Here is a 16,257-nt window from a genome sequence, read left to right on the forward strand (position 1 = left end):
CCATTTTTTTGGAGGTAACATGCATGCATAGACTGACGGTTTTTGTTTTCTTTTAAGAAATGAACGTGCTCACTTTTGTTGTATCTTTTTGTACTGTAGGAGTCTCTACAGACCGGATACTGTTGCACAGCCTGTGACAGAGGATGAGTTTGATTTGGAATCTGAGGTAGAGTACTGTCTTGTGAAATTAATTTTCTCACTCTGAATCTCATTTTTTATATTATTTTCTTCTAAAACTTAGCAGTTGTCTACCTATCATTGTTTTATGTTAGTGTTAAAACTTTTATAGGAAATAACCATTTTAAAGAAATAGGAGGGGTTAATTTTAATTTTTTTTACTTTGGCAAATAATAAATAGGTGATAAATACTTTGAGAGGTGTGATTGGAAAAAAAAATTGGTGGAAAATACATAGTGACAGAAAAATGATGTTCGGGAACGCTTTCCCACAATAGAGGAGATACAAATTTTGGTCTAGGCCTATTTGAGTGTTTTTACTTTGAGTTTTATATCATATGAGTATGACTAATAATACCTCTGTTTAAATGAATCTTTAATACATCAGTTGACTTATCATAGAAATCATGGAATCACCCTGTTACACGTAGCATCTAGTTTCTTTTTATTTCTTGTACACCTATTTTGACATCATACAGTATTTTTGCAGAGAGCTATTTATTTATTTTTATTCTTGGCTCTATATAGTTAGACTAAAATAATATTAGAAATTGTGGAAATTTAACTAGACATGGTATCATGTCCGTGTAGTCCCACCTATTCAAGAGATCAAGCCAGGAGAATTTCTTGAGCCCAGGAGTTTAAGACCAACCTTGGCAATGTAGCAAGACCTTATCTCTAATTTAAACAAGTTGTGGAAGACTAGAAATTTAAATTCTGTTCTCAAATCTGTATTAGAGAGGGTTTACACTGTGTTTTCCAAGTCTTTTTTATTAAGAGTATACTTTAAACTCTTTATTTATTTGAAAAATATGCATTTTGTTTAAAATAACAACCTGTTTGATAAGCAGAGACTCTTTATATTCCTATGGTCAGACTTTAATTTCACAAGGTTTGTGCATTGTAATTAAAAAGAATCCACTCAGGGTCTTTGTATCTCATTCTAAATTTTAAATGTCAGAGGCTTTTGTGCTAAGTTATTGAAAAAATAATTGTAAAGCTCCTGCATTACTATGAGCCACTTGAAGCTAGAAAACCTATTTGTATGTATCCTGGAATACACAGAATAAGGTCTTGCATGTAAGAAACCTTTTAATAGTTTTTAATGTGAATCAGCAAACAGGCAAATGGGCTTTTTTTTTTTTTTAATGGAATGTTACAGGTAACATAATATGCATAAGATATCTAATAATTAAATCTATTAAATATCTTGAATGTTTTGAATGTATCTTATCTTCTAATGTTGAGAATGTATAAGTTGAGGTGAGTTATGTTGAGAAAATATGTCATATAGAAGAAAATGAAAATTGGAAAATATGGAAAGGAAATAGGAAAGGTGGATACAGTGTGTTTTCTAATATCTTCCAACTGGAAGCTTAGATTAGGATTTTATATTAAATTTTCTTAAATTTTTAAATCCCCAACCATGTTCTATTAAATACATATTTTTCAGGACATACATCACTCTTTTGAATTCTGAATAAAAATTCTTTCTCCAGGTGTTAAGTTGCTGGAACTTTATTGTTTTTTCTTTTCCTCTCTCTCTCTCTTTGTGCTAAGAATGTGTCAGTTTTCAGATGAATGATCATGGTTAACTCTTGGGATGTGTTATTTTATAGTAAACAAATTAAACTCTTTATTACATAAGTATTTACACAAAACAAACTGTCGAGTAAATGCTAACCAGTATTATTAGGCATATATTATGAACACAAGCTTTTCTTTTAAGCTCATATTTGATTGACTGGTCATGTCTCTTTTTTTGTTTGTTTCTCCCTCCTTCCCCTTTGTTTAAAAATGATTTACCTCAGTCTAACTTTTTCCTTGCAGACCACATGTCTTTAGTGTCTATTCTTTCATTTCACCTCTGTTTTTATTGTCAGGATACTTAGTTTCAGCTTTCTATTTAGTAGCTATGTGTGGACTTCATTCATGAATCATTGCTCCATAAGGTGGATGGTTGCCTTGTTCTGTCTTTTTTGGAAGGAGCTGAAGTTATACAATAATTTGTTTTTAGCTTTTGACACACAGAATGGAAGCAACTTTTATTGTTTCTGATGCCAACCCATTTAAATATACTACTACTAAAAACTACATTCTCACATTTTTTTCCCACAAAATGCAATTCAGACAAATATATATCATACATACCTATTTTGAAAAATAATGTGATTAATTTACTTTTTTTCTTGTTAGTTTTATTCAGTAATACTCTAAATTATATATGAGTAAATTTTTGTCCTAGTTTGTTGTGGTTAATAAAAGAAACTAATGGATATCATAGTATTTGTATAATAATCAACTAGGGTTGAAAGGAGTAACATTTTGAAAATATCTGTAACACCAGTCATAACCGTCACCCCATGTGAATATGTAGATAAGTAAATGGCAGACTTGAGGTTTGAATCTACATATGAGTGACTTCAACGTCCATACTTTTTCTGTTAGATCATGTAGTAATGGTGGGTATTATCATTGTTTTAACTTGCTGCATGTTATTCTTAAACCTATTGTGTTTTTCTTCTAGATTATTTCAAAACTATACATCCCGAGGAGAAAGATTATTTCTCTACAATCTATAGAAGATGGTAAGCTATTTGAAGCCTGCCTATTGTGTTATTTGCTGATTCTTCATGTCTTTTTCTTTTTTTCTTTTTGAAACACAGTCTTACTAGTCTGCAGCCCAGGCTATAGTGCAGTGGTGCGATCTTGGCTCACTGCAGCTTCCACCTCCTGGATTCAAGTGATTCTCCTTCCTCAGCCTCCCGAGTAGCTGGGATTACAGGTGCACACCACCACACCTGGCTAATTTTTGTATTTTTAGTAGAGACGGAGTTTCACCATGTTGTCCAGGCTGGTCTCAAACTTTTGACCTCAAGTGATCCCCTGCCTAGGCCTCTCAAACTGCTAAGATTACAGGCGTGACCCACCACAACAGGCCTTGTTGATTGTTATTATTATTATTTTTATAAGGATAGAGTCTTGCTATGTTGCCCAGGCTGGTCACAAACTCCTGGGGTTCTCAAGTGATACTTCTGCCTCAGCCTTCTGAGTAGCTGGGGTTATAGGAACAAAGCACTGTGTTCTTTTATGTTTTTAGTATTCTGTAGTTTTCTACTGTTGACTTAAAATGCATTTTACTTTTTGTTTAATAGTGCTTCCTCCTGTTGAAGAGTGTTTTGACAGGTATGATTTCACAGATTTTTTAAAGTGATATGTTAACTAAGTGAATAGAGAGAATAGAAACTAGTATCTGTTTAGTGTTCTACTCTGTGCTAGACACCATATTACATGCTTAACATTTATCATGTCATGTCATCTTTACAGAGCTTTACAAACTATATGTGCTATTATTGCTTTTTTATTAATTAGGCAACTCTGCTTTAAAGAGGTTGAAATATTGGCTCATGATTCCACAGTAACAGGTAGCCAACCCATGATTAAACCATCATCCAGCCTGGCTCTCTAATCACTTCTTTTGCCCCTAAGCATAGATGGATAGAGACCTATGCAGCAATGGGATCACAGTACTGATTTACATCAGTTCAATTCAGAAAGTCACATTTTGTTATATATTAACTCTCTTTAGAGTGTTATTTAGAAGCCTGGCTACTCAAAAATTTGTCCAAATATTTTGAAATGGCAGTGGTAACCATATTACTTTTTTTTTTTTTAACCATCAATGTTTTAAAGGAAGATATCAGTTATATGTGGCCACAGGACACTAAGTTTTTCATAAGCAAGACCAGGCCAGTCCTAGAAAAATATTATCTTACTGTGCTTGGAGAATATCTAAATATAGTCCATGTTATGTTAACTATATTTAGCATGTATTAAAAGGATATTTCTAATTCATTTCTCTACTTACTGCCTACCCAGTTTGGTGTTCTCTTTAAGTGAGTACCCTGCCTAGTTCGCTGAAGCTTTTTCTTATTTTCTGGATTCTTTTTCTTCCTTTTGTGACATTTTAATAATATTTTCTTGATTTCTTTTTACTTTCTCTTCTGCTTTTCTTAGGGTTTATGATCTTCTATTATAGTATTCATTTAAGGCAACTAAGTATTCCCCATTTTCCTATAGGCAAAATCAGAGATGCATAGAATTTCAGAATGTTAAGAAATCCTAGAGACTAAACAAAATAACCTCTAGTACTTGAATCCTTGCTTAACATCCTGATCAAGTGGTTGTTCAGGTGGAGAACCTGAAACTCAAAGAGAGAAAATTATTTGGATACAATAAATCAGAGAAATGAGAATTGCACTCAGGTTACTTAATTCAAAACCCAGTCTTCTTTTACTTCATTCTGTCACTGAGTGATTTTAGTTTTAGAAAGAGGGAGTGGCTCTAGTGAACACAGTGGAAGAGGATGAGAATGGAATGAGCTGTTGAACCCAATGAAAGTGGATAAGAATGGAATTTGTAGGGGACAGCCTAATTTGAAGATGTAGATTGGAGATTGCCATGGATCCCTGCAGAACAGGGATCCCAAAGTGGGAGCCCATAGGAAGGAAGATATTTAGATAGTGATGAATGAAATGAAGCTGTAAGTACTCAGGAGTGAGACTTTTCCAGCAGTCTCTCTTGAGTATCTGAGTGTATATGAAGGTTCTTAAGCTTGTTGGTTTTTGTGGATCTGAATAAGGCAGGATCTATATAATGACAATAATTGGATTTTAAAATTTTTAATGTTTTAACCTTCTGTGAAGAATATTCCAAAAGTACGTTTACACTTTGACTTTGGTACACTCAGCTTTCAAACATTTGCAGTGTTTCAGGGGGCTCCCTGTAGTGTTCTAGGGTGAAGAGAGTCAATGGGCCCTCTTTAAGTAGCTTACATGCTGAAGATCCAAGACTCCCATTTTCCGGTGACACAGACTAGTCTTTGAATCAGAAATAGATAATGGAGAAGAGACAGTGCCTTTTCTACCTTGTTTTAGGTTATCAGGTTTACTCCAGTTCAGTAACAAAAGTTGTGTCAGATATCAGTTGGATTTTCAGTTTAGTCTTTAGGGTAGATAACTTATAAGGACAAATTATTGTCTGGCTGTGCCATTATATCATCTGTCACTATTCATTACGGGTTTAAGGGTGGGTCTTTATTGGATATTTCACAGGTTGGGAGAAGTGGCAGCAGAAATAGGTAACTGAAATGTTTTCTATAATGGAAGCCATATCTTAATTATACCAGAAATATTCTTTAATATAAGGATAACTGACCTTCCTCAGACTTTGTTTTACCATTTTTTTTGGACGGGACATGCATGTATAGACTGACACTTTTTATTTTCTTTTAAGAAATGAGTGTGCTCATTTTTGTTGTATCTTTTTGCTCTGTAGGTGTCTTTACTTACTGGATAGGGTTGCACAGCCTGTGACAAAGGATGAGTTTGCTTTGGAATCTGAGGTAGAGTACTCTCTTGTGAAATTAATTTTCTCACTCTGAATCTCATTTTTTATATTATTTTCTTCTAAAACTTAGCAGTTGTCTACATATCATTGTTTTATGTTAGTATAAAACTTTTATTAGAGATAACCATTTTAAAGAAATAGGAGGGGTTAATTTTAATTTTTTTTACTTTGGCAAATAAGAAATAGTTGATAAATACTTTGAGAGGTGTGACCTGAAAAAAAAATTGGTGGAAAATACATAGTGACAGAAAAATGTTGTTTGGGAACGCTTTCCCACTAGAGGAGATACAAATTTTGGTCTAGGCTTATCTGAGTAAGTGTTTTTACTTTGAGTTGTATATCATATGAGTATGACTAATAACACCTCTGTTTAAATGAATCTTTGTTACATCAGATGACTTATTATGGGAATCATGGAATCACCCTGTTACACATAGCATCTAGTTTCTTTTTATTTCTTGTACACCTATTTTGACATCATACAGTATTTTTGCAGAAAGCTATTTATTTATTTTTATTCTTGGCTCTATATAATTAGAGTAAAATAATATTAGAAATTGTGGAAATTTAACTAGACATGGTATCATGTCCGTGTAGTCCCACCTATTCAAGAGATCAAGCCAGGAGAATTTCTTGAGCCCAGGAGTTTAAGACCAACCTTGGCGATATAGCAAGACCTTATCTCTAATTTAAACAAGTTGTGGAAGATTAGAAATTTAAATTCTGTTCTCAAATCTGTATTAGAGAGGGTTTACATTGTGTTTTCCAAGTCTTTTTTATTAAGCGTATACTTTAAACTCTTTATCTAATTGAAGAATATGCATTTTGTTTAAAATAACAACCTGTTTGATAAGCAGAGACTCTTCATTTTCCTAAGGTCAGACTTTAATTTCACAAGGTTTGTGCATTGTAATTAAAAAAAATCCACTCAGGGTCTTTGTATCTCATTCTAAATTTTAAATGTCAGAGGCTTTTGTGCTAAGTTATTGAAAAAATAATTGTAAAGCTCCTGCATTACTATGAGCCACTTGAAACTAGAAAACCTATTTGTATGTATTCCGGAGTACCCAGAATAAGGTCTTGCATGTAAGAAACATTTTAATAGTTTTTAATGTGAATCAGCAAACAGGCAAATGGGCTTTTTTTTTTTTTAATGGAATGTTACAGGTAACATATTATGCATAAGATATCTAATAATTAAATCTATTAAATATCTTGAATGTTTTGAATTTATCTTTTCTTCTAGTGTTGAGAATGTATAATTTGAGGTGAGTTATGTTGAGAAAATATGTCATATAGAAGAAAATGAAAATTGGAAAATATGGAAAGGAAATAGGAAAGGTGGATACAGTGTGTTTTCTAATATCTTCCAACTGGAAGCTTAGATTAGGATTTTATATTAAATTTTCTTAAATTTTTAAATCCCCAACCATGTTCTATTAAATACATATTTTTCAGGACATACATCACTCTTTTGAATTCTGAATAAAAATTCTTTCTCGAGGTGTTAAGTTGCTGGAATTTTATTGTTTTTTTTTTCCTGTCTCTTTCTCTCTCTCTCTCTCTCTCTCTGTCTCTGTAGTAAGAATGTTTCAGCTTTCAGGTGAATGATCATGTTTAACTCTTGGGATGTGTTATTTTATAGTAAACAAATTAAACTCTTTATTACATAAGTATTTACACAAAACAAATTGTTGAGTAAATGCTAACCAGTATTATTAGGCATATATTATGAACACAAGCTTTTCTTTTAAGCTCATATTTGATTGACTGGTCATGTCTCTTTTTTTGTTTGTTTCTCCCTCCTTCCCCTTTGTTTAAAAATGATTTACCTCAGTCTAACTTTTTCCTTGCAGACCACATGTCTTTAGTGTCTATTCTTTCATTTCACCTCTGTTTCTATTGTCAGGATACTTAGTTTCAGCTTTCTATTTAGTAGCTATGTGTGGACTTCGTTCATCAATCATTACTCCATAAGGTGGATGGTTGCCTTGTTCTGTCTATTTTGGAAGGAGCTGAAGTTATACAATAATTTGTTTTTAGCTTTTGACACACAGAATGGAAGCAACTTGTACTGTTTCTGATGCCAACCCATTTAAATATAGTGCTACTAAAAACTACATTCTCAGATTTTTTCCCACAAAATGCAATTCAGACAAATATATATCATGCATACCTATTTTGAAAAATAATGGGATTAATTTACTTTTTTTCTTGTTAGTTTTATTCAGTAATACTCTAAATTATATATGAGTAAATTTTTGTCCTAGTTTGTTGTGGTTAATAAAAGAAACTAATGGATATCATAGTATTTGTATAATAATCAACTGGGGTTGAAAGGAGTAATATTTGGGAATATCTGTATCACCAATCATAACCATCACCCCATGTGAATATGTAGATAAGTAAATGGCAGACTTGAGGTTTGAATCTACATATGAGTGACTTCAACGTCTACCCTTTTTGTGTTAGGTCATGTAGTAATGGTGGCAATTATCATTATTTTAACTTGCTGCATGTTATTCTTAAACCTATTGTGTCTTTCTTCTAGAATATTTCAGAACCATACTTTACAAACAGAAGGACTACTTCTCAACAATCTGCAGAAAATTGTAAGCCATTTGAAACCTGACTGTTGTATTATCTACTGATGCTTCTTTTTTTTTTCTTTTTCTTTCTTATTTTTTGTAGACAAAGTGTTACTCACTGTTGCCCAGGCTGGAGTGCAGTGGTGTGATCTTGGCTCACTGCAACTTCCACCTCCTGGGTTCAAGTGATTCTCCTGCCTCAGCCTCCCGAGTAGCTGGGATTACAGGTGTGCACCACCACACCTGGCTTTTTTTTTATTTTTAGTAGAGATGGGGTTTCACCATGTTGGCCAGGCTGGTCTTGAATGCCTGACGTCATACGATCTGCCTGTGTCGGCCTCCCAAAGTGCTGGGATTAAAGTTGTGAGTCCCCACAACTGGTTCTTATTTATTGATTCTTAATTACACGCATTTCATCTACTCCTGACTTTGTTTTTACTGTAGTAGATGCTGCATGTGGCATTGAAAAAGCAGAAAATGGAACCTTGTTTGAAGACCAAAATGTTGATAAGGTAAATGAAGATGTGGTTCAAAGCCAACATAGAATAATCAGAGTCCGGTCCTGTTCACCAACTCACTCTTATCTGTTAATGATCTCTAATTTTACGAGGGTAAATTGTTTTATTTGGAAAATATTTTTCCCATGCTTTATTCATTGCCATCTCCCTGTCTTTATAATGATGACAAGGATCCTATAAAGGAATGGAAGTTCTCAAGATAATAACAGAAAAGAAGTGTAAAAACAAGGGAAATATATGCATGGGACTAGGATTCCTAGAAGGTGGTGGGAGTAAATGATTCTTAGGTTTGCCATTAGGGAAGGAAAGAAGTAGAAAGCAACCTGAAAGAACAGCTCCACAAATACAAATACAAAGGTGAGGAGGGGAAAGAAGTAAGAACACAGAGGTTGAATAGGAGTGTCAAGATGACAAAGATTAGTATAAAACACCTCAAAAACGGTGAATTTAAATGAGAGTAGAATGTCTCCATATTATAGAATTATTTTAAATACAGATTAAGAAAAGAAAGCCAAGTAATTAAAAAAATGCTCAAATTCTTCTGAGTGACTTACAGGTGATTTTAATAAAGGATTGAAAGAAAATTTATGGGTGACTATATTTAACATTCTGTTTTACCTTTAAAAATAGCCAGAAGAGAATAACTTGAATATTTCTAGTTTAAATAAAACATACATATTTAAGGTAATGTGTATCTCTGTTACTCTCATTAGATTACATAGATGGATCAAGTCATCACATGTACACTGAAAATATATGCAACTATTTATTAATTTAAAAATTCTAAATGGAAAGAAAATTTAATCCTCACTTTCTTAAATTTCAGTAAAGTGATGTCTTATATTTTATCTAGTAAATGCTGTGTTCATAGATAATGCAAAGTAAAATCTGTTTTAGGCTATATCAGATTTTGAATGAATCATTAATTTTTGACTCTTGTTAAAAGGTTTTTAAAGTAATATTTGGTATATTCCTAAGTTGCTTAACTAATTTATTTCACTTTTACAGAATTTTGGCATCTGTTTTAGCCTTTTTTTGATAATAAGAGAGAAAATAAATAAGCAATTAAATAATACAAAATAAAAATTAATAAAAATTAAAATTTCTGGTTAATTTTTTTTTTTTTTTGAGACGGAATCTCGCTCTGTCGCCCAGGCTGGAGGGCAGTGGGCGATCTCGGCTCACTGCAAGCTCCACCTTCCGGGTTCACGCCATTCTCCTGCCTCAGCCTCGCGAGTAGCTGGAACTATAGGCGCCCGCCATTACCCCTGGCTAAGTTTTTTTTGTATTTTTAGTAGAGACGGGGTTTCACCGTGTTAGCCAGGATGGTCTCGATCTCCTGACCTCGTGGTCTGCCGGCCTCGGCCTCCCAAAGTGGTGGGATTACAGGCGTGAGCCACCACACCCGGCCATTTCTGGTTAATTTTAAAGGAGGTTTTTAATTTATATTCATTGAATGAGAAAAAATATATTTTTAACCTGGAACCCTCTTAAAGAAATAAATTATTACTTGTTTCTGGAGCTAGTCTGACTTACCTTGTGCTGATAACATCTGTACTTAAGAACACACATGTGATGAATGCAATTAACACTCATGATTGTTTTCTAATCAAAGTACCTATTTTTATAGAATCATAAGGAAAGAAATATTGCCAACAAAGTACGCAGAATTATCTCTGGAATATTACTTTTTACTTTTAAAACTATCTCCTACAGTTGGAAGCATTATTTATTGATTCTTAATTACACGCATTTCATCTACGTGTATTATTCTGTGGAAGCATTATTAACTTTAGTATTTATAGTTGTTATACCTTGCACATAAATTTATTCAGCTCTAAAACTCAGGAATCCTTTTGACTTGATTTTTAAAATAAATTTCTTCTCTCTTCATGTGAGTATTGGGTCCTGATTGACAGGCATAGTGTACTTGAAGACATGTAAATCTTCAGTTTGCATAGTCATATGATTATTTTACTTGATCCTTTCTCTGATTTTTAACTATCATCTTTATGGCATAAGTAGGCAATTAGAGCTATTAGTATATCATTTACAGGAGAATCAGAAAACCATATGAACTTTAAAATAAGGTTTTACGTTTCTCTCTTATATTTTAGTAGTACTTAAAATGCCTCATAATTCTATAATAGAATAAACATTTCTACAAGTTAAAAACTTTTAACATGATTTTTTAAAAATGAGCTTTCTTAGGATACCTTGAATTACTGGTTTAGATAACTGTTTTCATTAAGTTCAAAAATGCAGATGACCATAATATTCCAGAAATAAATATCTGCATACAGTAAGAAAATATATTTTATATCTTTTAATCCAGTATAGAAATATATAATTGAAATTTTGAGTCTCATGTTTTGTTTTCTTTTTATTTTCAAAACTTCAGAGTTCTTCATAGGTTTAAATTATTGAATCCTATCAGTTTAGTATATTTTACAAATGTTGACCTTCTCAACAACATATGGTTTTTTTGAGTAAGGTCATCTATTTCTACTCCAAATGTATTTACCCTTCTTCTTCTTCTTCTAAGTCCCCTTTGTGCCTCAAATTTGATAGGTCTCAAACTGCCTTCCAGATTCTTTCCTCTTTGTAATCTACTCTGTCATCTGGCTTCCCAATTATACTAAATAACACCAAGAAAGTAGAATGAAACATTGAAGCAGAAAAACTGCACTCCAGGTTTCCCTCACATTGCCAATCCAGTGACTCACCAAATTTTGTATTTTCTACCTTTAACCATTTCTCATATCTTATTACTGTAATACACTGTCTGCCCTATACTTTCGGAATGTTCGTTTTTGTTTCTCTCTTCTCCCCATGTTTATCTATGTATATATGTCTTTCAGGGTGACCTTTCTTGAACATGCTTACTTTGATCTAACTCATCTGCTTATGGCTGGATCCTCATTACATGAAGGAAACATTTACATTATAGCATAACGCTTATTTTGCGGTTTGGCCTGTTTCTCCCATTTTATCTCTCCACCCCGCTTTCTCTGTCTGTGTCCCCCAAGTTTTACCACGTTATTGTGGTATTTCTTATTGGCTATGCTGTTTCATGCTTTATTTTTTTGCACATGCTGCCCTCACTAGAAACACTTCACACTCTTACTCTTCACTTGTCTGTTTTAAAAATAGAACCCTAAATTTGCAGTGTCTCAGAAGCTTCCCAAGTAGAAATAATTGTTATTGCCTGTGTGCTGTCACTGTATTTTATTGACTTGAATTGCAGAAATAATGAGTTGTGTCTTTCTGCTTTTGTTTGTTTTTATAAATTTCTTTTTTCACTTTATAAATAAATAAAATTAGTATTTTATTCATATTATCAGATTTTCCAGGATAGACCTTATGAATTTATAGACACAGAAAATATTTCTTGAATTACTGACTGATTGAGTAGTAAATAAAACATTTTCTGAAGATTTCTTTTTTTTTTTTTAAATAGGAAGGAAAAGCACTACCAGCAACTGGACAAACAGCAAATGGTATTGGTGTTATAAAAAGTGCTCCATGAGAGCAATCAAATAATGATAATGCTATTTTTTGTGTACACATATACACCATGGAATACTATGCAGCCATAAAAAATGATGAGTTCATGTCCTTTGTAGGGACATGGATGAAATTGGAAATCATCATTCTCAGTAAACTATCGCAAGAACAAAAAACCAAACACCACATATTCTCACTCATAGGTGGGAATTGAACAATGAGAACACATGGACACAGGAAGGGGAACATCACACTTCGGGGACTGTTGTCGGGTGGGGGGAGGGGGGAGGGATAGCATTGGGAGATATACCTAATGCTAGATGACGAGTTAGTGGGTGCAGTGCACCAGCATGGCACATGTATACATATGTAACTTACCTGCACATTGCACACATGTACCATAAAACATAAAGTATAATAATAATAATAATAAAAAAAAGGTGGTGAGGTAGTGAATATAGCTGAATAATTTTCTATGCTTTAATAAAATTTTTGAAAATAAATATAAGTAATTTAAATATAATTTAAAATAAATTTGAAATTAAATTAATTGTTAAATTACATTAAATTATAAGCCTAATTTTATTTAAATTATAAGTATAATTTATTAATTTTTAATAGTAAATATAATTTAATTTAAACATATTTTTTCTTAAAACTTTGGTGAACATTTAAACTTGTAGATCAAAATATAATATTCGTTGTTGAGAAATGGACGTCAGATTTACAAAAAAAATGTGAGGCGGGATGGTGTCAATTAAGAAAGCAGCTGGCTAGGTAATTTGGACGTTTCTGATGAGGAAACCTGAGGGAACTCACTTTATGTAGACTCAGTATATTCCCACTCAAAGAGAAGATTAAATTATTGCTGCTTTGGAGCTTACTGGAAGCAGAGGGTAGAAGAACCACAGGAAACCACAGGAACTCATTTATTCTCTCTGTAGGGGTTACACATCAATGATATGTGCTTCATTCATGTTTGTTAGTGAACTGTGATGCACTTGGATATCAAAACATTGGCGGTTTTCTTTAAAAACAATGCTGTTTTTGATGAAATAGCCATTGTATAAAAGTATCTTAGAGGCTGCTATGCTATAGCATATCAAACTGACTTTAGAAAAAAACAAACGAGAAATTTATTTCTTGAGTACCAAAAGTGTAACTGTCCATAATCATGGCAAAGATTTTGATATGTAAAAGATGATTAAGCCGGGTGCAGTGGCTCACAGCTGTAATCCCAGCACTTTGGGAGGCTGAGGCGGGAGGATCACGAGGTCAGGAGATGGAGACCATCCTGGCTAACATGGTGAAATGCCATCTCTACTAAACATACAAAAAATTGGCCAGGCGTGGTGGCATGTGTCCCAACTACTAGGGAGCCTGAGGTGGGAGAATCACTTGAACCCAGGCGGCAGAGGTTGCTGTGAGCCGAGATTGTGCCACTTGCACTCCAGCCTAGGCAACAGAGCAAGACTCCATGTCAAAAAAAAAAAAAAAAAAAAAAGTTGATTATTATGAAAAAAAGTCAGTGGTGATTCAGAGATTTTTGGTTACATTTTATAAATGAAAATCTGAGTACTCATTAGTTACTTGATGTGTAATGCATACATTTTTTGCATAAGTGAATGAAAAGATGGCAAGAGAACGAAAGTTGAGAATCCAGAAGTTGAAAATATCAGAAGTCTTCATGACTGTGGATAACATGAGTATTTTTAGAAATGATATTTCTCCAAGTAGATATCTAAACTAATGATTGAGAGCACTTCCTGCCAGCAGAAGTGAATAATACATTTTCTTTTCTTTTTTTTTTCTTTGTTGAGATGGATTCTCGCGCTGTCACCCAGGCTTGAGTGCAGTGGCGCGATCTTGGCTCACTACGAACTCCGCCTCCCGGGTTCACGCCATTCTCCTGCCTCAGCCTCCCGAGTAGCTGGGACTACAGGCGCCTGCCGCCACACCCGGCTAATTTTTTGCATTTTTAGTAGAGACGGGGTTTCACCATGTTAGCCAGGATGGTCTCGATCTCCTGACTTCGTGATCTGCCCGCCTCGGCCTCCCAAAGTGTTGGCATTACAGGCGTGAGCCACCGCGCCCGGCCGCGAATGATACATTTTCATGCACTCTCATTGCAACTTCATAGTTTCTAACATTTATTCTTCTGGGGTCCCATTTGGTTCTCTCATTTGACGTCACTTTTTTTGGCTTCATCCAGCAGATTCACATTGGTAGAAATACTTTTCTATGTTACTTGTAGTCACGTGAAACCTAATCTCACCCTTGCAATCTGGACTGCATGTTTTATAGAATGTATATTGTGATTTTTCATGTGTATATTCCTGTCATGTTTGTGTGCTAACCAAAACAAGAGCAAAGCAACCCAAAGCCTCATGGGTAACAATTTCAAGGGCAAGCACGAAGATTTCAGCTGGATACAAACACTGCATGATTTGATGGTAGGCTGTGTCATATTTACCTGTAGTCAATTATGTGTTCCTTTTGCTTTGTAGTGTCTCCTGAGCAACCGCCTTTATTCACGGTAAACATATTTTCTTTAATTATTAACAAAATGCTCTGTGATATATACATGATATGTTAATCATTATGTTGTCAAACCCATTCAGCATAGGATGAACGACAGAGATGACATTTCAACTAGATTCTTAGGAAGTATGGATTCACTAACTTCCAGTGAAGGTAAATTTGCCACTACAAATTTCATTCTAGAAAATATAGGTGAAAATATTGAAAATGCTCATAGTTTTTTGATTCCCACTTTTTTTCCAAATGAGATGGAAGGATTTGATGTAAATATGCTGATGGTCTCGTTAATATCTTTGTTTATAAAATGATATTTAAGGCATAAGGCAGACATTTTACACCGTGAGCTCTAGCCCAAATGCTTTTCCTTTAAAGTTGTCATCATCTAAAGATCCCAGTTTTGAATTCCTGTGCATGTTAGGGATTTGAGGAGGTGTATTTTGACACTAAATATTTTCAGTGCTTCAAAATTGAGTGCAATACTCTTCTCTCTTCTTCATCTAGAGAAAAGCTATACCTGCTGACGTTATAATCGTTTTAGAACTTCAACTCCTTTATGTCAGTATTGTTACATTGAGAATCTTTACTTAATCACATCTTCTGATTACCAGATTGAGTTTCTGCATGTGTATGTGTATCTCTGATTAAAAATGAATAAAGTGATTAACCATTCTTTTGTAACTCTTTGGTAGATACAGTGTTTTGAAACAATGATTCTGAGCTGTTTTGGCCTTAGAATATTTTCTTCTACTACAATTTATTGCCTACAGGTAACCAACAGCCTGAATTAACGTTTTTTACTTTTAAATCACTGCAATGCACATTAAAAATACTTTACAAGATACTTGCACTTTCATAGGTAATATGTAGAATCTGTTTCCAAGTATCAAGTCTTCTATATGATTTCACACAGCATACATAATAGCTGCAACTCGGCTTCTCTAATCAGTGGTATATATTTCAGATCTATCCAGGTTGACACAATTTGGTCATCTTTGATTTGTTGTATGGTCTTGTGGTATGCCATTTTATGACTACACCACAATTAATTAAAGTCTCTTCATGCTGATACAAAATGAACATAAATATGATGACATACCAACATTGATTTGCTTATGTAGTTGCCTTTATTGATTTGTACTATGTAAGAAATTAAATAGAAGTATTTCAGATACCCTGAGTATAGCTATATACACTGCCATAGCTGTATTGACTACATTCATTACCCCTTAGAGCCATGTTTTTCCATCATGTTATGACTCTGAAAAACTCCAGTGTATGCTTTTCAGAGAATGACGTTGGACAGGAGAAATGGCCAAAGTATCATTTGGTACCTTGGCTTCCTTACATAGATGTTGAACTCCAGGAATGATCAAATCACAGTTTAGAACCCCTTTGTTGGGCCTTATAAAGGGTTTCCAGATGTCAAATGATAAATAGTCTCCAGATGAAGAAATGCTCTATAACGCCTCACCGCTGTGTTTTCTTGTATTTTGTCCTTTTCTGAAAACTTTAAATACA

The 16,257-nt window shown here is 33.8% G+C and overlaps 1 protein-coding gene across 2 annotated transcripts in view; it reads left to right on the plus strand.

Moving 5' to 3' along the window:
* LOC129057523 (ankyrin repeat domain-containing protein 36A-like) overlaps positions 1–16,257 on the plus strand; it is a 68,656-nt gene that overhangs the window by 23,098 nt on the left and 29,301 nt on the right. Inside the window, exons 8-16 of one of the 2 annotated variants that reach the window (XM_063713569.1) lie at positions 100–166; positions 2,704–2,764; positions 3,332–3,362; positions 5,514–5,580; positions 8,137–8,197; positions 8,618–8,685; positions 12,152–12,191; positions 14,706–14,734; positions 14,820–14,892. In XM_063713569.1, coding sequence (XP_063569639.1) covers positions 14,826–14,892 — 67 coding nt within the window. In that variant the 5' untranslated portion in view covers positions 100–166; positions 2,704–2,764; positions 3,332–3,362; ... (4 more) ...; positions 14,706–14,734; positions 14,820–14,825. Of the gene's footprint in view, positions 1–99; positions 167–2,703; positions 2,765–3,331; positions 3,363–5,513; positions 5,581–8,136; positions 8,198–8,617; positions 8,686–12,151; positions 12,192–13,094; positions 14,735–14,819; positions 14,893–16,257 lie in introns of those variants that run through there. The other variant, XM_054547437.1, reaches the window with a different exon arrangement.

Source organism: Pongo abelii, chromosome 12 (assembly GCF_028885655.2).
Source record: "Pongo abelii isolate AG06213 chromosome 12, NHGRI_mPonAbe1-v2.0_pri, whole genome shotgun sequence".
In the NCBI taxonomy this organism is placed as follows: Eukaryota; Metazoa; Chordata; class Mammalia; order Primates; family Hominidae; genus Pongo; species Pongo abelii.